Raw genomic sequence first — 25102 nt, 5'->3', positions numbered from 1 at the left:
CAGGACTGGGACTAACCACAATGATAGGTAGTCCGAACAATGGGAGGCCACCAAACGAAAACTTTTGTCTTGGCATGGAACTCAAGGATCTTATCATCAAACCTGATAGAGACTGCATCGAGGATCGGGGAACGGTATAGCTACAGAGACTGCATCAAATATGGACACAAGTATGAAGCTCGTGATTCCTACCTAATGGGGAGGTTTGTGGTTCTTATCTTTGTTTTTAATTAGTTAAAATATGTATATGGTTTTGGAAAGTCCTGATCTTTTGATGCATTATCGATGCAAGAATGGTCCACTTGGAGACCGTCGGTGAGTGATAGGTATGAGATGCACGAACATGTCATCATATTGAGGTAGATTATGGCTGGAGAGAGAGAGAGAGAGAGAGAGAGAGAGAGAGAGAGAGAGAGAGGCTATAACTGTGACAGATATGCAAGAGGTGCAAATGATAAGTATGGAGCTATTGGGCTTAAGTGCTAAGTATTAAGTTCATGTCCTTCAACACCATGCAATTCAATTCATAATTGATGCAAGCTAATGTTTTGTCTCAGAATTAAGTTTTCGTTGAGAGTGTTGTGGTGCTACGAATTAATATTTAACTGCTCTGTTCCTACCCTCTTAAGCTATGTGTATAAAGCATTAATAATTGATGATATCCAAGGTTTTGTGCTACTGGAGTTAGTCTTTGCTGAATGTTACACTGCTTTGTAAAGATGTTTAATTATTTTTACATGTTTAATTGCTATAAGTAGTCTTATTAAAGATCTTTTAATATATGCTCAAACCTTAACTTATTTTAATAATTTTGTTGCTAGACTATTTACAACTTAATACCATGGAGGGATCTACTCATGCAGTTTCTAATAAAGTTGTGTGTACCATATCATGATAGATGTATATATTCATACATTGAAATAAATAAAGGAACGGGTATATTGGCGGTAACACTAAATAACGACAAATGTAATTTAGCAGGAGACATTATGTGGATTCTAAGCTATAAGGCATGTAATGTTGCAATATAAAACAACTGTTCTACTCTTGAGAGTGTTGTGAACTTGAAAAAAAAAAGATATGAGTCGAAGATAGTCATATAGCATGGGTTCTCCAACTTTTAGTATCCTAAATTTAAACAGGTTATGAACCCTACGTTATTTTTGTCATGTGATGTGTCTCCTATCTGTTGTTTTCTTACAGTCTCATATGCATATTAAATAGTTAGCTATGGAGGAGTGATGAGGCATTTTGAAGGACCAATTTAAATTGAAATATTCAGGACACTTCAACTAATTATTGCTGATTAATCCAACAGTTAAATTAGTGATCTTTAATGTAATATATTTTTTTAAAAAAAAACTAAAAATTGTCAAAAAGTTGGTCTTTATTAGAAATATCTCTACAAGTCCAATGATCAGAGTAGAATTACTCGATACAGAATCAAAGCAACAAACTTCTTCCTCTTTCCTCGCCACATCAGCATTGTTTGTTGAGATCTTTAGAAGCCCCTTCCACGTCAGCTCTCTTCATCCTCTGTCTCACATAAGCTCTAAATGGCTTATCATAGAGCTTATCAATACCCGCCGGTACGAAAAGAAGCTTGTCCTCAAGCTTCAGACGAGGAAATTGCTGCAGCAACTCAGACACTCGCTCCCAAGAGTTTTCATGATCTGGAATACCACTCCAAGAAACTAATGCTTCCAAATGACCTTGTGCGTCATACCGTGTATCCACAATTGATTCCGGTTCAATGACCACTTAATCAGCAACAGAGAATGATGTAGGTAAAGGCGACACTGAATGATGTGATCCAATGACTGGTTTCAACTGAGACACATGGAACACATTATGAATATTTGAATCCACCGGTAACAACACACGATATGCTACAACTCTCACCTTCTCCAATACTTCAAAGGGACCATAAAATCTGGCTGCTAACTTCTGATACACCTTTTAGCAACAGATTGCTGCATGTATGGTCGCAGCTTGAGAAAGACCAGGTCACCCTTGTTAAAACTGAGCTCCTTCCTATGTTTGTCTGCATTCGTTTTCATGCGATCCTGGGCTAGTGATAGATGATGCTTGATTTGAACGAGCATCTCATCTCTTTCCCGAACCATCAATTCCAGCTCAAAATTAGAAGTAGATCTCGGTTCATAACGTAAGAGCTGAGGAGAGTTTCGCCATACACCACCCGAAATGGAGTAGTCCCCAAGGAAGTGTCAAAATTGGTGCTGTACCAGAGTTCAACCCAAGGTAAGTACTTCGGCTATGACTTATTGATACCACTCAAATTACCCTAAAGAGTGAATTACTCTCTCAAATAAGAGGTTCAGTTGCAGTATTTAGGGATCAAATCCACAAGGAGCTAGGGAACCTATTAAATCTAGTCAGGTTATTAATTCTAGGTGTTTGTTGTTTTATGGTTTTAAAGTAAATAGCAATCCTAATTGAGCAAGGCTATTGTTCGACTAACAAGATGATTGGGGGTGTAACTTTATTAGAAGATATTAGATGCAGGGTTTCTATTCAGGTGTTGGAGATTATAATCCTATAGATGCCTAACAGTTGCATGCATGATATATTAGAGCTCAACTCCTTAATCACAGTGATCAGCGATGTCAATGTTTCACTGGTTAACTAACTAGATCTTGGATCTCAACTGTCGTCTTTTGATCACAAGAAAGTGTCAATCGATGATCCTATAGGGATATCGATCGATACATCTTTTGCAATATCGATCGATTGTCAGATTACAATATCGATAAATAGGTTCTAGTTAAGCCCTAGGCGCATGTTGATAATGCTCACTAGTCTCCTAGATCAGCGGTTAGCTCTCTCTAGCAGTCCTAGCATGACAGATTAGATTCAGGACATGATGATCAAGGATGCTAGACACATGCAAATTTCTAGGCTCAATATTCTAGTTAGCAAGGCTAGAACAAGCATTAAGAATAATCAATCAATGAATATCACAACTAAGTAATTCTATAGTTGGGGCTAATCCCTCTAGCCTATTTGAACCTTGAATCTAACAAGTAAATGACTTAGACATAGCTAAGCAATTCATGACACAAAATATAGATAAAAACTGCATAGAATAGAATAGATGAATCAATGGAGTTCCAATCACAAATCTCTCTATGATCTTCTCTCCTAAAACTCTCTTTCTCTCGCTTTTGCTGAAAGTAAGAATACAATGATGGTAAAAGCTCTCCTTCCTCCTAACACTTAGGCAAGTATATAACTATTAGGTTAAAAACTCGTCAGGGGTAATCTTGTAATTTGGTGAAGCCTTGGTTTAAAGTCGGCTGGAACCAAGTCGTGTGTTCCGCGTCTCGACATCGATCGATGATACAGGATGTACATCGATAGATCATAATCTTCAATCGTCGAGGCTTCTCTTCTGTATCAATCGACGGCATTGGATGTGCAGCGATCGATTGCTTCTTCTGCATATCGACCTCTAATGGTCAGCTCGGATGAAATCTCTTTTAAGCTCCTAAATGCTCCATAATCATCACTTTACTTCAAGATACTCCTGAACCTGAAAACATACCTAATAGGATAGAATATATAATATAGATAGTAAAACACTTATATACCATGGATGAAAATAGATCAAATCCATGGTATATCACTTAGGATGTGCTGACGCAAAGCATCTCAAGTAAGTCTCCAAACACCTATTAAATACTTCGGTTTGACCATCTGTTTGGGGTGAAAGGTTGTGCTATACTTCAGTTGTGTTCCACTCAGTCGAAACAAAATTTTCCAAAATTAACTCAAGAAAATCCAGTCTCGATCCGAAACAATCAACTTAGGATAGCCGTGAAGTCGAATAACCTCCTTAGCAAACAGCTCAGCCACGTCTACTGAGGTGAAAGGGTGCTTCAACTTCAGAAAGTGAGCAAACTTACTCAACCTGACGACTACTACAAATATAACGTTCACCCCTCCTGATAGAGGAAGGCCCTCTATAAAATCCATTGATAGAGCCTCCCGAACTTGCTCTGGAATAGATAGAGGCTGCAATAATCCTGCAGGTGAAAGAGTCGAATATTTTTGGCACTGGCAAACATCACAAGCTGAAACATAATCCTTAACCATCTGAGTCCAATGAAACCCTTCTTGAATCCGCTTGAGAGTTTTAAATACACCAGAATGTCCCCCAGCCAAAGAATCATGACTTTCAGTAAGTATCACCGGAACGTGTTTCAAACTGCGAGGAATAACCAACCTTCCTTTATACAACAACTTCCCATCAACCACCGAGTAATGGTTATTCAAGTGCTTAATTCTTTCCATCCGACCCTTTCCGTGTTTACTACTACAATTTGGTCAAAGAATCTATAACCAGAATTGAAATCCAGGGAATGGGAGCGTTTGAGAAGCGTTTTAAAGTACACATGTTTCTGAACCATGTTGAGGACGTGAAGCTTATGGAATGATTTTAGGACTTTGGAGCGGCTACTGGCTCTTAAGTTCTTGTCTTGTATATCATGTGGTCTTGATTAGAGCCCTTCTCTTTCCATTGTTTTTGTGTTTTTATTATAAGGTTTTCGGTTCTCGGAATGAATATTCTCAGTTGTCTACCATGGTTTTCATCTTATCTTAGATACAATGGTGGTACATCCTCTTGTTTCAGTTGTTCATTCTCTATGGAGCAGTGATTGTTCTAGTTATGTTTTTTGAAACTCTTGTCTAACTGTCATACTATGTTATTTGGTGATCCACTTAACTGCACTTTCCGACTATAGCTTCAAATTGTTTTACACCGTAATTGGAATCCATGTGAGTTTTTATTATTTTGTTAAACTGATCTTGTGGCTATGGGCTACAGAGATTGGCTATACAGTTGGCTTTGAAACATGTGATTGCTTTGTTACTATACAAAGCTTGAGGATACAGTATTTGATTGAGACCTGTCTTTTCTGATGTGATTCAAGGCCGAAAAGAACAAAACAAATAAAAACAGTTATCAATCCAGTGCGAAATGTAAACCTATCAATTTATTTATATAAGAAGAAGAATAAAAAAAATTGTAAATCATATAATAGACAACACAAAAGGTCTTTAAAGTGTGCAATATTCAACTCAGGTCCTGGAGTCCACTGTTCTGAGATGTCCCCGGGAGGAGAAGTGGTTGAGGTTTTAGTTAGCTATGTTAAATGCTGTCTTCATTCTCTGAACAATGTGAGGTAATGTGTTGAGGTTCTCTTCAATGACTTTGTGCACGCAGCGCTCCATCTCGTTAACCGCTTCAGGCCTTATCTTCTGGAGCTTTGCAGCCTCAAATTTGTCTTGACACACCACCAATGATCTGTTCAGTCTTTCCTATACAACAGAAATGCAAAAATCCATCAGTTCTTCATCATCATCTTTTATCTCTTTTTAGTGGGAGATATACTACCTGAAACTGAGCCATTTCATTCTCGAAATGCTGCTGAGATTTGACAACAGGGACACTGCAGTGCTCGACGCAGTTACTAATCTCCTCTTGATGTCTTCTTCTGTCAAAGCACTCATATGCACATTTGAAATAGGCTTGCTGCAACAATGAAAATGAAATAACAGATTCATGTAACTCAATGTAACAAAAGAGAAGCTGTTTCACAACTTAGATAACAATTTTTTTTATCTTTAGTCTCTAATCAAATAGACAAAAGTTGCTTACTTTCGACGAAGCTAAAAAAAGTTAAAGGTGACAGCTTCTGGAGAAGTGAGTTTAAAGAAGAAAGATTGGATCAAACCCAGTAAAGATGTTCAGGCCCATAAGCCTAAAGTTGTGAATGAAAGATACCTGGAGGGTGAAATTGATGTGATCTTGGATAGGAGAAAGCTGAGATTGAGCTGCTACATTAACTTCTTCAAGCTTTCTTCTAAGCCTCTCCGATACGATTTGCTCCTCCGCCGCAGCTATATGATCCATCGTCATGTAATCTCTCTCAGGGCTTAGGGTTTCGCTGCAGCTGCTCTTTTAAGAGATACGGTTTTATTTTAGACCGGATTTCTAATAAACCGGTTTTCAATCGCACAAACACTTGGCTTCATTAAGCGACGTAAACCGGATGTTATATCCGTCATTGACCGGTTCGTATGTATTAGTTGGTTCTGTAATGATCTCAGCGTGCGTGGTATGTATGTTATTAGGCCGCTGGAGTCTGGAGCTTAAGCTAATTCCCTTAGGAACTTAAATTTTTCATTAGAATCAAATCACTATCAGTGTAGACAACTTATACAAATTCAAGTAATGGGATGAAGCCACCACAGAGTTGAGAGATTAAGCAGTAAGAATAACAGAAAAAGACATCACTGACTATGAGACAACTTCATGGGTCTTACATCAATTTATATATGTGTTACATAGGCATCATCATCAGACCCCTAACATTTTTTTTTTTATTATCTTTCATTTAATCTTGAGAAAGACAGATCATCAGATGGGCGAATTAGACTGGAGTCTTTACAGGAGCCCAAATATCAGCACCATTGGTTTGAGCAACACCTACTGTGTACTCCATTGGGACAAGACATAACCCTCTGCTTCTCAATCTGTACTCTCCCAGCTTCTCCTCCTGTTTTACAAAAACAAGCAAGAGATGTTGAGTTCCATATCAACAGGTTGTTGAATAGCAATCCTAGTAAAAGAAAGGAGTCAAGATTATGCTCACGTGTGTGGTAATTGGGGTTGTTTGAAGATATGGAGCGCTTAGAACCTGTACAGAAAAACTCATTGTTGGATCAGAAGATGGACAAATGCAGTTCAGATTCGAAACCGTGAAGGAAACAGAGCAGACCTTGACTTGTTCTTGAAGAAACTGAATGTATTGCATTGCCTCTAGAAGAACTGATGCTGTGTCGGTCTGCAGAGAAAGAGAGAGGGGCTTGATCATGTAATATGTCGCTTGAAAAGGAAATTTCAGACGGAATAGTTAGTACCTTTCCATAAGGGGAAACTAGCTGTTGAAGAGCTGAGATACGTTCTCCCACCTTATCCTTCCTCTCCTGTTAAACCACAGACGGGTCATTACTCATTAGCATGTTGGTCCACGAATGTGGTAAGGTCATTTAGCATGAAGATCGAGAGTATCATCATAAGACCTTGGAAGAGAAAGAGAGATCAGACTTGTGTCGTTTAATGCTGTTATCTTCAAGAGAGCATACATTGCGCTTATTCTCCATCATCATCCCTGCCGAGTCTCTAGAATATTTTATTCCTTGACATCAAAACAAAAAGATCGGTTGTTTACTTGATGCCTTTTTATAAAGACCATGTTGGGAGAAGCTAATATCATGGCTCATCTAAAAACAGCAAGTTGCAGCTGAACAACATAATATTACAACTCAAAAACAACTTGTCTTTTTGAAGGTACCCTCAGACAGACAAACAAACTGGTGACTTGGTTGTAAATTTTAAAAATGAAATTCGAACTACAAAAGTGTTTGGAGCAACCAATACACACGGCTTTGGATTATAAAATTAGTAGCCAAAGTCAAAGAAAGTAGATAATTGTCAGAGGTTAAGCCCCTAAGATCTTATCAGTTTGAAGTATATTATTTTTGAGTTTAGTAGCACAATCATAGATGTTTAAAATATGATATCATACTTTGCTTCCATACGGAGACAATATATTTTATATGCACAATCATAGACAATACATTTTCTTAATCAACTTTCAGATTCAACATTTTCTTAAATCAAGAAACCACGAAATTAACTCATTTACAAGTTCATTTAATGAGTATAACTGGTTAAATCATTAAAGGTGATATTAAAAGAAAACATCAATACAGTCAAGATTCAAAGCTAAGCGAACCCCACAAGAAGATGATAACAACACCAACGACAAAAGAGAAGAAAAAAATCTTTAATCCATCTTGCTCTATATGATTAAGATTAGTCTAGTTTAAGTTGGTAAACAATACCAAAATGTGGAAAAAAACAGAGGAAATTAATGGGAAGATGATATCAAAGAACTTACAGAGAGAAGAGACTCAGCATTTGCTAGAAAACAACAAACTAACCAACAACAACCTCACAAACTCTGAAAGCTTTCTTCTTCTAAGCTTCCATGTGTTTTTTCTTTTGTCACTTTTTTTGGTTTATAACCCAAAAGCAAAAACAAGGCTTTTGATCTTGAAAAGAAAGTCCACGAAAACCAGAGGTTTGATGAAAACGCCGTTAACCTAAAGGGTCATGAGATAGGGCAACCGCAGAAAACTCGACATGAGGGAGAGAGAGAACTTTGTTTGTGTATATAAGAAATTAAGAAAGCAAAGAGAAGAGGGGGACTACATTTCATATGTCTTTTTCTTTATTTTGTTTCTTTCTTTTCGTCATTTTGTTCATTTAATTCTCATTAAACCTAGATTTTCTTGTGAGACAAATACTGTATATCTATATATATATTACATAAATTTATCAGGACTATATATATAAATTAACAACTTTGTTTCAGTTTTCAATGTAATTATACCGGTTTATTGTAGATGAAATGTAAAGATATAGGCAGTGACTCCTGATATCATAATACATAACGTAATGAAGCAACTCAGTAATTTTAAAATTTATATGATGATTTATTTACAATAGAAATTGGGAAGTAACTCCAAGATCAGGAGTCATAGTACATGTAGTATATGTATAATGAAGCAACTCAGTAATTTTAAGATTTATATGATGATTTACTTACAATAGAAATTGGGAAGTAACTCCAAAAATGTGGTTGTACCATCCATCTAAATGTATATATTTGGAGTTAACGAATGTATATTGATTTGTCCCAAAAAAAACGAATGTATATTGAAATGTAATAATTTGACAGCTAATGTACAACTCAACCAATGAAGAGAGCAGGGGGTCCTTTTACCCCAGTCCCAGATTGATGTCGCTTTCATTTTATTTTCATTATAATAACACAAAGCTCTAATTTTTTTTTTTTGTCAACAAACACTAGTAATTATTTTGAAAGTGACATTTTATTGTTTTTTATTTAGATTTGTCAAAAAGATTTTGACCAATTCTGCAGCATCTGTCTCTTCCTTTACAACTTTATGCTTGGAATTTTCTACGAGAGAGGTTTAATGCATTGTACCTTTCGGTTGATTTCCCAGTACATTCATACAGACACCGTCATGCTATACAGTGTCGCAAATTTAAATTAAATATGAACTGTCTTTTGTCTTTTCTCTCATTAAATTATAGATAAACAATTCAACCTAACTAGATACTAAACTGTGAAACGAATATCATCGAGTTTGTATCAGCTTGAACTAGGTTCTGATCATTTAGAATATGAACAAATAAAATAGCATAATATCAACTTAAAGCAAACCTGAAAAGTTAATTTAAATCTCTTCTTATAACAAATCCAGCAGAAAAACAAAAGAAGAGGTCACCTTAGATTTTTGCAAGCTACCTTTCTAGTTTCTTCCCAAGTTTAAATGCTTAACATTAATGTCTACAATGATAACAGGTTATATCTTTCACCGGAGGCTCTCTCTTTATATATATTGGCTCCGAATGGTGACTGCGGGTTAAGTGGTGCGGGACAAGCGGTTTAATTGAGGTGCGGTTCTAACAGTTATAAAAATGTATAGATATAGAGTATATATAGAAATTTTTGTTACTGTTAACTGCGGGACGACGAGAAACTGGTTACTATTGGAAGCCATAAACATGTGACCTAACCTAACAACAATATATCTTGCATGCAAAATATTACAACTTATTACAAGCGACGACGTCGTTCGGACCCACGGGGTTTCGGCGTTCGTTTCTTTGTCTCTATTTTTCTCGTCTTTCGCGGCGGCCAGATTTTTATTCATTTACGTATTTTTTGTTTACATATTTATTCATTTTTTTTTGTAAACTGCTAAACCAAAATCTTTAAAGAAAAAAAAAGTTGATAGACCAAATGTGTTTGCTTGCGCCGCTCCAATCGCAATATCACCGTTCGAACCATTTGGTTAGGCAACAACGCGGATTGTTGGTACCTTTCATTAGCAAAAAAACGGATTGTTTCCAAAAATGCAACAATAAATCAAAGATACATTGATGATGTCTTTAACTTGTTACATTCGAACATCACTATCATCCAAATTGAATGCCTCAATATGTGGGTTGGTCTAACGATAAAGTGAAGCTTATGTTAAACTAAACCCCACGCTTCATTTTCCACTTGCGTTTAAGGAAGAAACTATCACATAAGTATAATCTTCAGTAAGCTCAATTTTTTTTCAAACAGCACGTATAACATGTCAAAACATGAAAGAATCCTTTTTAAAGCAGCTAAAGACATATGATTGTTTTCAAACAAGTTGAAATGATGTTAATTCATTTCCAGCATTTCAACTTGTTTGTAGAGTCGATGATGCTTTGCTTCGTTTCCGATCTCTGGCACTTGAGCAGTTCCTCAAGTATAACTGCAGACTCTGGAATATCGCACTCTCCGATTACAGATTCAGAGCAGAGCCCAAACAGCACCACGTTTACATCATCTTCCTCTTCTAGTTGCAGGCTGAACAAGTGATCGAAAACCTTGTAAACACACCAAAACAAAAGACACCAGTTACAAATTCGGACTCAAAACCAACTACTAGCGTAACAGCAGATTCACAAGGATCGAATCACACTTGGTTTTTACCTTTTTCATTCTTGATACGACCATATCTTTGACAGATTGTGACCTGGAGACCAAATTCACTACAAAAAGACCATGCTGAGGGAGAGCACGCTTAACTGAGAGAAGAAATGTCTCTTCAATAAACTCAGATGCAGGACAGGTTAATCCACCGCTACAGACAGAAAGCAAACATGAAAAAACGGTAAGATCAATGCAAGAAGTCATAGAAATGTAATAGTAGTTGGCCTTAGTGCATACCTTGAATCTGCTGAATCAACATCTATAATCAAGATGTCAGGACAAGTGCTGCCTTCCGCATTATTGGAACTAGCCGACTCTGTTTTAGAGACAGCATCCGACGTTTTCTCGGAAGAAGATTCAGAGTTTGTTATGTCTCTAATGTATTTGATCCCATCAGCAATATGCACCTATTATAAAAATGGGCGAAAAAGTTGAATGATGATAAATTGAATTAAAATATGATAACAAAATTGGAACTTTTGTATAAAAAGAAAAGGGATTTTACCTTCAAGCGATCAGTTTGTGTGAAACAAAAGTAATCCTTGCCAACGCTAAGCATTACCGGGTCAAGTTCAACAGCCTATTAAACGAGATACCATCACGTAAGTGGCAAACGAAAATACTCAACGTGATTAACCCTTTTTAAAAAGAAATTACCTCGATACTGAAAAATGGCAAGCATCCATGGAGGAACATGGGAAGTAACCCAGCTCCAAGACCAATTATAACAGTCTTAACCTGAAAAGTATCATAACATTGCAGGGTCAGTACACTTAAGGATCTAAAACAAGGTGGCCAAAGTGAATAATGCTTACCATATTTCCACTCGATTCAGCCTTCTTCAGATAGGAAGATACCAGTGTGAATCCAGAAATAATTCCAGCGTGGTAAGAGCTAGCCAAATAATCATGAGAGACCTTCATAATGGGTCCGCTCGTTTCTGAAATGGGTACAAGCATTAAAAAAAAAAAAGCATGAAATGTTCTGTATCACAATAATTACGTAGAGACTTTTTTTACCTTGGTTTCGTTTTTTATTTCCCTTCCGTTTTGATTGGGAAGCATTTTTAGTTTTCTCTGTCTGAGATTGATCAACAACCTCGCCATCCTCTACAAGCAAGGCTTCAGACTGTATTAAATACTCGGTTCTTTTGAATACAAGACGTCTAAATGCCAAATCAGCAGAAGGAGATAAGCCTCCGGTATTACTAGGAGTGCTTTCATAAACCACATCTTCAACGACAACTTCCCCAGTCAAGGAAGACGTCACCTATATAAACCCAGATAGAATTGTAAGAAACAAAAACTAAGATCCAGATACCAACTAGCAGAAATTCATTCAAATTTTGTCAAAACTAAAATGGAAGCTTTTAAAGTGATATATTGTTAAATAACACCTCGTGGACAGTAGTACGCTTTTTGATCCCATCACTTGCCATCATATACCTGCAGGACCAAATTCATTTCAACAAATAATAGTACAGAAGATACTGAGGGGAATGATATGAGAGAGATTTTGAAATTCAGAAATAAGAAAAATGAACATACGGAATGCGAGCTGCTTCATCATCGTTTCTAGGAGCTAGTTGTGTCACCATGGGAGATAAATCATTCTGAGTGGAAAAAAATTACAATATATATAATCAACCAAGTCAGTAAATAACATAAAGCATCAGGCAACTTTGTATGCAGATTGTACCTGGATATCCTCCATGCTGACGCCATTATGACTACTATCCAGATAAACCTTACACAATGAAATTAATATCTTGTCAGATACTCAAACCGAATATTAGTATAGATCACCGAGATAGGCTTAATCAGATAGAGCTTTACCATTATGAGACGAGCGGCCCTAGAACTCTCAACAACCTGCCACTGTCCTTCCTCTGAACAGAACAGCCACTCATGAGCACGAGTCTGAAAAATTTTCAACACACCTTTTAGTATTTCAAACGAAATTATACTAATATAAGTTTCTGCAAATTTAGCTTGTAGAGAGACTCATGAAGTTGACAAAAAGTTACCTTAGGGACAAGGAAAACACCACAATGATACACGAACGGCTCGGTCTGCTTCTGAGCATCAAGAAGCACGGCCCTATAACTGAAATTGCTTCCTAAAGAAAATTTAACACGACGACCTCCAGTAAGCTCTGCTAAATCTCCTTTAACACCAAGTTTCAAATCTTCATGAGAGTACAACACGTCTGATCCATTGTTGCAGTCTCTACGTATCTGGTTCTCACTTTCAAGGGCTTCACACATACCAGAACCCTGGAATAATAATTCAAAACCATGTATTACATTGGGGCAGAGCAAAGGTAAGTTTCCATAAAAGTATTACCTGAGCATCATTGCGGCCAAGAGATAAAAGATCGAAAGAAGAGGTTATCTCATGCAACACAATGGACTTTTCTTTCTCAGCCACCACCATAAACGTCTTAAGACTGGATCGTTTTTGAGAGATTGAGTGAACAGTCATCTTCCAACCAAAACGAAAGCTTGAGAAAAGCAACGCTGCAGAAACACTAAGAATTTCAATTCCCAAGAAACAGTTCACCTAATGGGTCTAGTGCAATTACCTAATACATGAGACTCTGCCAACGTTAAACAGATAAACTTGCCCCCAGGTTTCAGAACACGCTTAGCCTGAGAAAAGATGTATAAAAGCACACAACTTTCAATTGCTTTGATGAAAAAAACTATAAGAAGAACTAAACCACACACACCTCTGATAAGTATTGACTCCCTAGCTTCGTACCAACTTCAGGCTCCATTAAAGCATCAAGAGCACCTTTATCCAGCACCGTATCAAAACACTCATCACCCAACTACGCAATCAAGAAGCCAAAAAAAAAAAGCTTGCTTTAATGAGAGACAACAACAACAACGAGAAGCTATACAACACAGAGCACACAAAACCTGCATCTTTGTAATGTCCATAACTCTCCACCGCATCTCAGGCCTACTCCTTATGTTCCGGCGAAGCATATCGGAGATAACAACCTTGGAGAAGTCCACATTGGTGACGTCACGGAGCCCCGCGTCGTACAAATGCTCGGAGAGGCGGGAGTTTCCGCATCCCGGAACCAGAATCTGAAGCGACCCAGAAGAGGACGAAGAGTCTTGGAGGAGAGGCAGAAGCGAGTCGCGGAGCTGAGGCCACTCAGCGTACCACTCGAAGGAGTCGTCGCTGCCTCGGAGAGTGAAGAACTTGTCCCAATTCTCTTTGCTGGTGAAGTCTTCGAGGGTTTGCAGGAAGTCATCAGCTGCGTCTGCTTTGCTGGCGCCTTTCTTCTTCCCCATGGCTGCGATTGAATCTCCCTAAACCCTAGTTCCTACTCGAATGGGTCTGTCTGTCTATCTCGCTGACCGCAATCCTGACCGCAGTGGCGGAGCTGGGATACGGTTTAGCTTTTTGGTTAAGGAATCAATCAAACCGAACCGGAAAAGTAACCAAAACTTGGGCTTTAATTAATTTTGCTATACCCACCGTGAACGTTTAAGGGTGTTACTGGTTCAAACGCAGTGGTTGTAGTTGCGGTTGAGAGAGTTTGTGAATGCGGGCGGTTGCGGTTTCTAGCGGTTTTAAGAGATTTGTATGATTGGTATTACGGTTAAAAATTGGTGTGTTTACGGGTGACTTATGACTGGTTAGCTACGCGATAACAGTCAAATAATAAATAAAAAAATATTTACATTTAATATAATTATAAAAATATCAAAAATCATAAAATTATAATAAATTTAAAATTTATATTTAAAAGTTATAATTTTAATTTTTGAAAATTTATTAAAAAAAATTTTATTATAAAATTTTATAATATTAATTAAAATATAATAGATATATTTTAATATTTTGATAATTTCAATTTTAAATTTTTTATTAAATATTTTTACTTTTGTATATATGTTGTTTTTAATAAAAGAAAAAAATTTTACCCTCCCGCAACCGCCCGCAACCGCAAACGCTAGTTGGAGCCAGCTTTTGAATTTATGAGATTCGGAGCGGTTTGAAGCGGTTTAGAACGATTTGAGTGATTGTTGCAAACCGCTACCAACCGCAAAAGCTGCGTTTGCGGGTGGTAGCGGGAAAACCAGTCGTCCCCTAAGAATGGGTTATATTATCTTTCAATCGGACCCGTGAGTTATTTACTCATGAGTTTGACATGAATAGAATTGAAAGATTCATTTCGTTTTTACATTAAAAAGTTTAGATTCAAATCCAATAATATAACTTATATTTATTTATTAATGCATATTGATTGGAAAAACTTGATTAAATGTAAACAAAACTGTAAGGCATAAATCTTCATAAATCATCTTGGATAGATACTATCAAGGCCGACTCAAAAAAAAAAAGCTGATGAGGCATTTGGTTCGGGGACGGCCAACACTATATTTAGAGGCAAATATGACGAATATATTTTATAGCTTTACTGGTCAAGACATAATATAGAACACGTATGAGCGAGGTCCAAATCCTCCAACTTAGTTTTTAGCAAAAACAAAAATTTCACTTCTAGACCGCAGTATATCAGATGACTTTGTATCCTTTGCAATTCACGCGTAAATTTGAAAGGAAAAAAAAAATCCTCGGCGCAAATCAGCGAGGGATTTGCAAAAACTTTGCGTATCACTATGTTTTTTGACTTTGTCGCATTTTAAGAAAAAAATCTTTATAGCAAAGGAAGGAGACTAAAAACTTAATTTTTTAATAGAAACAAATCATGAGTTTTCTTTCTGCAAATTTTGTGGATACGAAAGCTTATAAAACAACAAAATTATTACAAGAGTGCATTTCTTTGAGCCTATCCCCTCCAAAAAAAAAGAGAAAGAGAAAATTTTTAGGAGTAGTAGCTTTTGATTGATCATGGATTATTCGGATGATGATGGCATGCTTAATATTGAATCAGGCGAAGAAAACTTATACATTGACCACACATCCGAAGCCGATTATGGAATGGAAGAAGATATGCACAATGATTCCACATCGAAGCGAGATCAGATAAGTTACATAGTTCTCAAAGAAGAAGACATCCGTGAGCATCAAAAGACCGACATCAAACAAATTTCTACGGTTCTCTCAATAAACCAAGTCGAAGCAATCATTCTGCTTCTTCACTATCAGTGGAGTTCTAGTAAAGTCGAAGATGAATGGTTTACTAGCGAAGAGAGAGTTCGTAAAACCGTTGGTATGTTGAAGGAGCATATGGTAGATCTCAATGACCAAGACGTGAACATTGGATGTGGAATTTGCTTTGAATCATATCTTCGCGAGGAAATCGCAACGGTTTCCTGTGGTCACCCTTATTGCAAGACTTGTTGGACCAGTTACATAACTGAGAAAATCAACAATGGTCCGGGATGTTTGATGATTAAATGTCCTGAGCCTTCTTGTTATGCTGTGGTTGGTCAAGATATGATCGATAAGTTGATAACAATAGAAGAAGATAAGGAGAAGTACTGGAGATATTTTCTTAGATCTTATGTCAAAGAGGGAAGAAACAATATTAAATGGTGTCCATCACCTGGATGCGTATACGCGGTTGATTTTGGAACCAGGAATGGAACTGAAAATTATGATGTTACTTGTTTATGTTCTTATGACTTTTGCTGGAATTGTAGTGAAGATGCTCACCGTCCTGTGAATTGCGACATGGTGTCAAAATGGATTACTAAAAATACCAAGGATAATGAATCCAAAAACACGACTTGGATACTTGCGAATACGAAGCTTTGTCCAAACTGCAACTGTCATATCGAGAAGAACCAGGGATGTAACCGTATGACCTGCTCAATTTGTAATCATAGCTTTTGTTGGATTTGTCTTTGTCCATATGATGGTGGCCACACATGCCACAAGTTTGAGGGTGATGATGAAACAAAAATTAAGAGAAAAAGGGCGAAAAGGGTGAAAAGGACAATCGACAGATACATGCATTATTATGTAAGATGGGCAAACAATCAATCTTCTAGGCTAAATGCAATGGAAGATTTGAAGGAATTGCAAGCGGTGCAGCTTGAGAAGCTTAGTGTCAAACAATGCTTCTCACAAACTCAGCTCCAATTCACCGTAGATGCATGGCTTCAGGTAAGTGGACACATGTATTCAAGTAACTATGACTTCCACTGATAACACTGGGTAGCGTAAAAAAGAAGTTATGTAGAATGGAATGTTGGAATAGAATAAGACATGATATATTTTGATTAACAATTGGTTTTCAGAAACCACCCAAGCATGGTACGGCGAACTTGTACATGTGCTAAGCACCCCGGGTTTGAAACCTACCAGATCTATGAGATTAGTCAGTTATATCTAGGTCCGCCGAATATCCCGGATTATAAAAAAAAGACTGGCTTCACAAATATATTTTTATAAATCTTGTGAAAGCAGATGAATTACTAAAATTAAAAGAGAGTTATTGGTAAGAGACTGGGAAAAAAGGATCATTATAGGAGTTATTAAGTAGACTATTGTTACAATATTTTTCATTAACAGATCAATGTCTTTCATATGTTTGATTTTACGACTGCAGATCATCGAGTGTAGGAGGGTGTTGAAATGGACATATGCATATGGATACTACATTCCTCGGGAGGAACGAACCAAGAAACAGTTTTTTGAGTATTTGCAAGGGGAGGCTGAAGTTGGTTTGGAGAGGCTTCATCATTGTGCAGAGGAGGAGCTGCAACACTTTGTTGATGAAACTGACGATCCATCTACAGATTTCGATGATTTCCGCAAGAAACTAATTGGTTTGACTAAAGTAACCAAAACCTACTTCGAAAATCTAGTGAAAGCTTTAGAAAATGATCTTGCTGATGTAGCTGTTGATGATAGCAAATAAAAACCGATCTCCAAATTTGATATCAAAAGACAAAAGTTGGTGATAACGGTAAGAGGAAGATCCAAGTGGGAATTGAAAGTTCTCTGTTTCAGTTACTAAAAGAATGCAAAACAACTGGAAAATACTCTCTGTTTTTATGTTTTTCCTGCCAAGGGCTTTAGAGTTTGTAACAGTATTAAACCTTTTTTCTAATTATTCATTAGCATAAACGAAATTGTACTGTTATTTTGAGGTTTGAAGTCTGCTTTTGCCTCGGGTAAGATTTTAGAGAACACTAAAATCATTTCTGTTTTCACTTTGGAAAGGTCCTCTGCCTAGAAAATCTTGTCAAGCAAAGAAGAGTAGTATTGGAACTCAGAGAACTTAAAGATCCAATACTTGTTTTTTACTTTAGTTTTCTCGTTCAACAGATTTGACTAAAGTCATCAAAACCTACTTCCAAAATATAGTCAAAGCCTAGGAGAATGATGGTCTTTCCGATGTGGAAACATATAATCTCGCGGCTAGAAATGAAAGCACTAGAAAACAGTATACGCAGCAGCACGGTTCTATTGCAATAGAGAGAACATACGAATCCATAGAACATATTTTTTTTTTTGATAAAAAACATAAAACTAAACATTACATATCTTATTCTTCTTCTTGTTTGTCCATAACTTTCTGATCTAGGACTGGACATTTTATCCGTTAAATTTGATTCAATTGTTATTTGTTTCGATTCGATCTGAAATTTTTGAATATTCGTAGACTTCCGAAGTAAAGCAAATACTAAAAATCAGTATCCGTTAAAATCAAAGCAAATCACAAATATCAAAATTTTGGAAAGCGGATATCTGCTTCGATCCAGAAATATATAAATACATGTACATCTTGATTATACTTAATGTTTTAAATGTATAAGTTTACATAATAATTATTATAACATATGATTTGACAAATTTTATTTACATTATTACTTATACAAAGTATTACATGAAAAAAAAGAGAAAAAAATTATAAAACAATTATAACTTTTTTCTTAAGTTTTGTGTTATTATAATTGTTAACTAAGTTTAAAATTTAAAAAATATGTAGTTTCACTATTTCTTTTAGTTTTTCTTTTATATATCATGCAAAAAATATATTAAAAAATAAATTTGTATTGAATTTTTTAGATTATTTGTATTAATCAAAGCGGATGAGATATCCGTAAGTATCCGTAAATATCCGTAAATATCCGTAAATATCCGTAAATATATATTTTTTCGGATATCTGTTTTTATGGATATCCGTATTTTTTCGAAGCAAAGAAAATCAAAAAGTTAGATATCCGTAACATACGAAGCAAATCACAAATACCTTTAAAAATCCGGATATCTGATCCGTGTCCAGCTCTATTCTGGCCATAGCTTTTTGAAGTCTTTTAAAAATAAATACATAATGGGGGTGATTGGTTGGACTTTATCTCCCTACTTTAACTTTATTTATTTTTAAATCACTAAATTTTACCAATCATGTGGTAACTTTTAAAATACATCAAGTTTTTATTTAGTTTTACCAATCATGCTTTAGCTTTATTTTTAAAGGTACAGCAAAAAAAAAAAAGCAAAACTTTTTTTTATGTATTTTAGGCAAAAACTATACATCTTCTTTTTATAGGTTGTAGAATCTGTAAATGAAAAAAAAATCTGTAATATCAAATAAATTATATAATCATAATAAAAACTTTTATAAATATTTTAATTTTGAATTTGAGTGTTTTAAAATTATTAAGATATTTAAATAATATAAATATTATTTACATATCACATTTTAAATTACAATAAATTTTGATAATTTATTTAAAAAAATATTAATATAAATTATTTTAATTGATATAAAATAATAATTTTATATATACAACACATATTTCATATATTTTATTTTAAAATATCTACAGCCTACAACTTATAGCTACAACAAATTTAACTATAGCAAAAGTCTCTGCAGAAAAAATCTACAGTAATAACTTTACAGCTACAACCGATTTATCTACAGGTAAACATATACAGCTAAATTTTTAAAGCCACTGTCGAACTAATCATCACTAATATTATAATAATATCAAGATAATACGCGATACACAAAAAAGAGAGAAACTGATGGAAATAATAGTATTTTTTGTGGTACCCACCCACCTAATTTCCTTCCACACGTTTTTAATACAAGCTTAGCTTATCGACAAACTTTTTTACCATCTCTATGGAGCTTGCATGTCACTCTGTAAACTTCATACCAGATTGATTTTAACCGAATACATTTCTGAGAAATCAACTCTCCAAGAAAAAGAGTAATACTCTTATAATGCATATATAATGAAAGATCCTTCAAAATTTACACTCGGCCATTTTAAATAAAAAATAATAAAATAAAAGGAAGTAAAGATATACTGAAAAATTCTAGGGCTGGCCAAAAAATCCGAACTGGAAAAATCGAACCAAATCTGATCCGAAAAATAGTACCAAGCCTAAACCGAAACTGATTAAATATTCGAATAGATTCAAAATTTTGGTATTTAGAGAACGAGAACCGAATCCGATCCGAATCAAAATTCTTAGAGTATTCGAATATATCAGAATCAGATTTATATAGTTGAATATATTAGCAAATTTGAAAGTTAATATCCATAAAAATATCCAAAATATATAAAATATTTGGATGTTATCCAAAATATTTGAAAATATATACAAACAGTGAAAAGTAAATATCTAAAATAATTAAACAATCTTCAAAATACCAAAAATACTCAAAATAAATATTGATTTTCTATTCAAATACTTAAATCAAACCAATTTATGTTAAATTTAAGTATTTTGATGCTCAAATTCAAAATTCAATAACTTTTATGAGTTCACCAAACATTGTAAATAACGAGACACGGCTGCATATAAATACTATAATACCCACATAGGAGAGAGTAGAATTAGAACACATACCCACTTGCTGTTTCTTAAGTTTTAAACAAAAACACACAAAAAGATATGGGTGAAGCAAAAGGTCACGTACTGTTTTTCCCATATCCGTTACAAGGCCACATTAATCCAATGATCCAACTCGGCAAACGCTTATCCAAAAAGGGACTCACCGTCTCACTGATCATTGCCTCCAACATCCACCGTGAACCGTACACCTCTGAGGACTACTCCATCACCGTCCACACCATCCACGACGGTTTCTTTCCACACGAACACCCACACGCCAAGATCAAAGACCCTCCACGTTTTAATGAGTCTACTGCTCGTAGCCTCACCAATTTCATCTCCAGGTACAAAGTGTTCTCTTTCTTTTGGCAGATTTTGAAAGTTTGCTTGCTCTTTTTTAACTGGTCAACAACTTCGTTGAAGTCACCTAAAACTAATGGTAACATCTTATCCTTTATCCAGACATAACACTTATCCTTTATCCTCTTCATCTTCTCTCCCTCCAACACATAATAATGTTCTCACAAAACTTTTCATCACTCAAAGCTTTTTTTACGTTTTCAAGTAACTTCGCTAATGTATTATAAATTATTATAAATATAAATTAAATAAAACATTATTAATCTACTATAAAACCAACTTCTTATGGTTACAGACTTTACTGAGTTGTTAAACGAAGAACTTTTGATATTCTGAAACATTATTTGTTAATCCAAGAATGTAAACAGCCGATCTTTATATGATATAACCAACTTAGAGATTAATATATTCATCATAGGGCAATCATGGCTGCCCACAGTCATTGAAAAAGAAGATGTTATGTAAATTAAAACCATTCGTCAGCGTTTCTATGATTGTTACATGAAAAATGTTATTCAACACTAGTGTCGTTTATGTATTTGTGCAGGCAGAAGTTATCGGGCAACCCTCCAAAAGCTCTGATCTATGATCCATTCATGCCCTTTGCACTGGACGTAGCCAAGGACTTGGGTCTATACGTAGTGGCCTATTTTACTCAACCATGGTTGGCTAGTCTTATTTACTACCACATCAACGAAGGCACCTACGATGTTCCTGATGATAGGCACGAGGACCCAATACTTGCATCGTTTCCGGGTTTTCCATTGTTAAGCCAAAATGATCTGCCTTCTTTCGCTTGCGAGAAGGGGTCTTACCCTCTGATATTCAAAGTTGTGGTTAGCCAGTTCTCTAACTTGCGGCGCGCTGATTGCATTCTTTGCAACACTTTTGATCAACTTGAACCTAAGGTAAGGTTATACAACTTAAGCTCTGTATTGAAAAGGAACAAAATAACATGACTGAAAAGGTATACAATCTTTTTTTTTTTTGAGAAATAAGGTATAAAATCTTATTATTATTTCTCAAATTTGATGAAGAATACTTGCTCTATTAAAAACATATGGAAAAATCATCTGTAAAATGTATTATTTACATATGGTTTAAATCTTGAAGAATGAAAATAATTTATTATTCTCTCATTCTGTTGGTCACCATTCTAAGCCTTTATTTAGTAAATTGAAAAGGAAATAAATAAATTGAAAAGGTATAGAATCTTCATTTTTGAGTAATAAAGTATAAAATCTTACTTATTATTATTTCTCAATTTTGATGAAGAATACGTTTGTTCTATAATTCCCTAAAACATATGAAAAATCATAAGTAGAATGTATTATTTATATATGGTTTAAATTTTGAAGAATGAAAAATAATTTATTATTCTCTCTTTTCTCTTGGTCACCATTTAAAGCCTTTATTTAGTTTTTTTTTTTGGTTTCATATATGTAAGTTTTGAGAAGTGTACCTTTGTCTTTTACTTCTCAGGTAGTGAAATGGATGGATGGCCAGTGGCCGGTGAAGAACATTGGACCGGTGGTTCCGTCCAAGTTCTTGGATAACCGGTTGCCGGAAGACAAAGATTACGAACTAGGGGATAGCAAGACTGAGCCTGACGAGTCTGTTTTGAGTTGGCTGGCGAATAAACCAGCAAAGTCGGTGGTTTACGTGGCCTTTGGGACATTGGTGGCTTTGAGTGAGAAGCAGATGAAAGAAACGGCAATGGCGATTAAACAAACCGGATACAGTTTCTTGTGGTCTGCTCGAGATTCTGAGAGAAGCAAGTTACCGTCTGGTTTTGTGGAAGAAGCTATGGAGAAAGACATTGGACTAGTGGCTAAGTGGGTTCCTCAGCTAGAGGTTTTAGCACATGACTCAATAGGATGTTTCGTGACACACTGTGGATGGAACTCAACATTGGAGGCGTTATGCTTAGGAGTTCCATTGGTAGGGATGCCTCAGTGGACGGATCAGCCAACGAACGCTAAGTTTATAGAGGATGTGTGGAAAATTGGGGTTAGAGTTAAGACTGATGAAGAAGGGTTTGTGAGTAAGGAGGAGATTACAAGATGCGTTGTTGAGGTTATGGAAGGAGAGAAAGGGAAAGTGATGAGGAAGAATGTTGAGAATTTAAAGGTGTTGGCACGTGAGGCTATCTCAGAAGGAGGTAGTTCGGACAAGAAAATTGATGAATTTGTTGCTATGATGACTTGAAAATTTGAAACTGAGATGATCTGAGTGTTGTCAGAGTGGTAATAGTGACTTATTTGTCTGAGTTAAATTAAGTTCTCCTCGTCTCTTGTACTATGTCTTGAGAAAGCATTTTATTTAGTTAAGAAACAAACTCATATTATATGTGAGAGCTGGTCTCTAGTCAGTTACATATTATAAGAAACATTGTGATAAAGAATTGTTAAGAGACAGCCTTTTTACCAAGGAAACTTGAATGTATCTTTCCACCATCCTTATTTTGATCAGTGTACAAAGATCCGGTCCACTCGAACTACGATGTCAGAAATTGTGGGCCTAACAGCAGCTTCCGCATCCCAGCACTCCTCAATCAATCTGTTTAAAATAAATTATATGTTGAAAGAGGTTGGGTAATTAAAGAATCATCAAGGACCAAGCAAATGATGACTACACTTTACTCCTCTTGGAAGGGGTCTTCTTCCTTTCAAATACATTAGCTAAGCAGTGTTTGATCAACTATGTATTAATCAATATTCAATTGATCATTGGTCTGAGATTATTGATAAAAAAATATTTGTTTACTGTACATATCTTATTACAAGCCATTTGAACAAAGAAAAAAAAGGCAATTACTTATTACAAAAGGGTGCGGTTTGATAATGACTAGGATGGAATGTTGTACTCTTTCAATCATCTGAAGAATCATTAAGATCATGATTCAGTGAGACGATCATCTTAAAGGAGTGAGTGAATTACAACCCAGACCAGATACATCCATAAAGAAATGTAGAGGAGCAGCACCTTCACGAATGCTTAATTTGTGTAATTTGTACATTACCTACCTGGCTATCTATCTCATATACTCTATAATAATAAACACGGTATCGGTCCCAAGTTAGTGTTCAAAATATAACATAAATCGACAAGATAATGTGATAATAATTTTAAATTTTTGTTTCATATAAATATATAGTCTCATTAAAATTATAAATTTGTAATTTAAATATATGTACATTTTATATTAATACAAACAAACCATTGTATTATTTATTTTATATTCAAAATAGAATTATCTTTATATTTTCATAATATTTCATTATATTTTGATGATTTTTGTTAAATAAATATCTAAAACCACTTTTAAATTCTATAAAACATATTTTATATGCACCAAATCATATAGGCTTCAATTGGTGACCGTTTAATTGAATAGAAAAATAAATAAAATAAAGAACAAAAATTCAATTAAGGAAATGAAAAAATAGAAATATAAAAATTTATGTTCAAATTGATTCCCATCGAAATTGGAAGAAGAATTTTTTCTTCATATTTTTTTCATCCTTGAGGAGATGAGGAAAATAGAGTGGGACCCATGTGTCTGTAATTTGACAAAAAATTAAACATGATTGGTATAAAAATTGAAAAATAAAAATTTGGAAAAATTACATGTTTACCCGCTTTCATGATACTATTTTTCATTTTTACCACCACTAAAGAGACATTTTCAAAAATATTTTCTTCATTAAGTGGTAAAAGACTCTTATGCCTTTGTTATTTATATATATAATAAATTATTATTTAAATAAAAAAATAAAAGTAATTTTTTTTTTATGTTTTCGAATTATACTTTTTCAAATTTGAACTTTTAATAATTTTTTCTTTTTGAAATTATTATTTTTTTTTCAAATTTCTTTTTGAAAAATGAAAATTATGTTTGAAACTATTTTTTAAAAATATTTTATATATATTTTAAAGTATTTATTTATATATTTATTAGAATCCTAAATTTCACATTCCAAAAACCCTACCCTACCCCTGAACTCTAAACCCTAAGTCTAGATTAATTAACTCTAAGGGTATAATTGTCTTTTACCCTTTATTAAAAGTGAAGGTAAAAGTGGTTAGTGTAAACATGAAAAATGGTACTATGAATATGCTATTTGTAGCAATTTCCCTAAATATTTCACCATTATTTTGTTCATAAAATGTGATCACCAATTGAAACCATAATAAAAATGACAGTCGCATTTTAAAAATTTTGTTAATGTACCAATATTTTTTATTTTATAAAAATACATTTTAAGATAATAAATCTAAAAGTTTTTTTTATAA

At 34.9% G+C, this 25102-nt stretch overlaps 5 protein-coding genes across 6 annotated transcripts; 2 read left to right on the top strand and 3 right to left on the bottom strand.

The window, feature by feature from the left end:
* Window positions 1–5003: 5003 nt before the first annotated feature.
* LOC106454841 (protein FAM136A-like) lies at window positions 5004–6025 on the bottom strand. The gene is made up of 3 exons (XM_013896931.3): window positions 5810–6025; window positions 5420–5557; window positions 5004–5343 (listed from the first exon to the last, which is right to left on the bottom strand). The coding sequence occupies exons 1-3, from the start codon at window positions 5942–5944 to the stop codon at window positions 5161–5163; spliced, it is 456 nt and encodes a 151-aa protein (XP_013752385.2). The 5' UTR covers window positions 5945–6025; the 3' UTR covers window positions 5004–5160.
* Window positions 6026–6303: 278 nt separating this feature from the next.
* On the bottom strand, window positions 6304–8260 carry LOC106454840 (transcription factor bHLH153-like). 2 transcript variants are annotated; one of them, XM_013896930.3, is made up of 6 exons: window positions 7992–8260; window positions 7111–7226; window positions 6949–7014; window positions 6807–6872; window positions 6681–6725; window positions 6304–6584 (listed from the first exon to the last, which is right to left on the bottom strand). In XM_013896930.3, the coding sequence occupies exons 2-6, from the start codon at window positions 7195–7197 to the stop codon at window positions 6459–6461; spliced, it is 390 nt and encodes a 129-aa protein (XP_013752384.1). In that variant the 5' UTR covers window positions 7198–7226; window positions 7992–8260; the 3' UTR covers window positions 6304–6458. The 2 variants fall into 2 exon arrangements, with proteins under 2 accessions (XP_013752384.1, XP_048636757.1); XM_048780800.1 differs by having other exon boundaries at window positions 6681–6872; window positions 7992–8242.
* Window positions 8261–10160: 1900 nt separating this feature from the next.
* LOC106451343 (eEF1A lysine and N-terminal methyltransferase) lies at window positions 10161–14035 on the bottom strand. The gene is made up of 16 exons (XM_013893263.3): window positions 13579–14035; window positions 13386–13487; window positions 13239–13305; window positions 13001–13173; window positions 12682–12930; window positions 12491–12574; window positions 12354–12401; window positions 12203–12267; window positions 12052–12100; window positions 11675–11924; window positions 11471–11595; window positions 11313–11393; window positions 11161–11235; window positions 10893–11062; window positions 10656–10806; window positions 10161–10549 (listed from the first exon to the last, which is right to left on the bottom strand). Exons 1-16 carry the CDS (start codon window positions 13960–13962, stop codon window positions 10346–10348), a joined length of 2277 nt encoding a protein of 758 aa, XP_013748717.2. The 5' UTR covers window positions 13963–14035; the 3' UTR covers window positions 10161–10345.
* Window positions 14036–14944: 909 nt separating this feature from the next.
* LOC106451337 (probable E3 ubiquitin-protein ligase ARI11) lies at window positions 14945–18844 on the top strand. Its single transcript, XM_013893256.3, has 2 exons — window positions 14945–16750; window positions 17196–18844. The coding sequence occupies exons 1-2, from the start codon at window positions 15530–15532 to the stop codon at window positions 17505–17507; spliced, it is 1533 nt and encodes a 510-aa protein (XP_013748710.2). The 5' UTR covers window positions 14945–15529; the 3' UTR covers window positions 17508–18844.
* Window positions 18845–20429: 1585 nt separating this feature from the next.
* LOC106451338 (UDP-glycosyltransferase 74C1) lies at window positions 20430–23268 on the top strand. Its single transcript, XM_013893258.3, has 3 exons — window positions 20430–20790; window positions 21354–21714; window positions 22289–23268. The coding sequence occupies exons 1-3, from the start codon at window positions 20507–20509 to the stop codon at window positions 23012–23014; spliced, it is 1371 nt and encodes a 456-aa protein (XP_013748712.2). The 5' UTR covers window positions 20430–20506; the 3' UTR covers window positions 23015–23268.
* The last annotated feature ends 1834 nt before the right edge of the window (window positions 23269–25102 follow it).

This window comes from Brassica napus, chromosome A5, assembly GCF_020379485.1.
Source record: "Brassica napus cultivar Da-Ae chromosome A5, Da-Ae, whole genome shotgun sequence".
In the NCBI taxonomy this organism is placed as follows: domain Eukaryota; kingdom Viridiplantae; phylum Streptophyta; class Magnoliopsida; order Brassicales; family Brassicaceae; genus Brassica; species Brassica napus.
The sequence above is the reverse complement of the archived record's forward strand: the minus strand, read 5'-3'. Positions and strand labels throughout refer to the sequence as shown.

Coding starts and splice junctions, on each gene's coding strand:
- LOC106451337 (XM_013893256.3), top strand. CDS start 15,530: ATGGATTATTCGGATGATGATGGCATGCTTAATATTGAATCAGGCGAA. Junction 16,751..17,195: donor CCGTAGATGCATGGCTTCAG/GTAAGTGGACAC, acceptor TTACGACTGCAG/ATCATCGAGTGTAGGAGGGT.
- LOC106451338 (XM_013893258.3), top strand. CDS start 20,507: ATGGGTGAAGCAAAAGGTCACGTACTGTTTTTCCCATATCCGTTACAA. Junction 20,791..21,353: donor CTCACCAATTTCATCTCCAG/GTACAAAGTGTT, acceptor GTATTTGTGCAG/GCAGAAGTTATCGGGCAACC. Junction 21,715..22,288: donor TTGATCAACTTGAACCTAAG/GTAAGGTTATAC, acceptor TTTACTTCTCAG/GTAGTGAAATGGATGGATGG.
- LOC106454840 (XM_048780800.1), bottom strand. CDS start 7,197: ATGATGATGGAGAATAAGCGCAATGTATGCTCTCTTGAAGATAACAGC. Junction 7,015..7,110: donor ATCTCTCTTTCTCTTCCAAG/GTCTTATGATGA, acceptor GTGGTTTAACAG/GAGAGGAAGGATAAGGTGGG. Junction 6,873..6,948: donor TAGTTTCCCCTTATGGAAAG/GTACTAACTATT, acceptor CTTTCTCTGCAG/ACCGACACAGCATCAGTTCT.
- LOC106451343 (XM_013893263.3), bottom strand. CDS start 13,962: ATGGGGAAGAAGAAAGGCGCCAGCAAAGCAGACGCAGCTGATGACTTC. Junction 12,402..12,490: donor GGGCCGCTCGTCTCATAATG/GTAAAGCTCTAT, acceptor TCATTGTGTAAG/GTTTATCTGGATAGTAGTCA. Junction 12,268..12,353: donor TCAGCATGGAGGATATCCAG/GTACAATCTGCA, acceptor TTTTCCACTCAG/AATGATTTATCTCCCATGGT.
- LOC106454841 (XM_013896931.3), bottom strand. CDS start 5,944: ATGACGATGGATCATATAGCTGCGGCGGAGGAGCAAATCGTATCGGAG. Junction 5,558..5,809: donor ACATCAATTTCACCCTCCAG/GTATCTTTCATT, acceptor TCATTGTTGCAG/CAAGCCTATTTCAAATGTGC. Junction 5,344..5,419: donor ATGAAATGGCTCAGTTTCAG/GTAGTATATCTC, acceptor TCTGTTGTATAG/GAAAGACTGAACAGATCATT.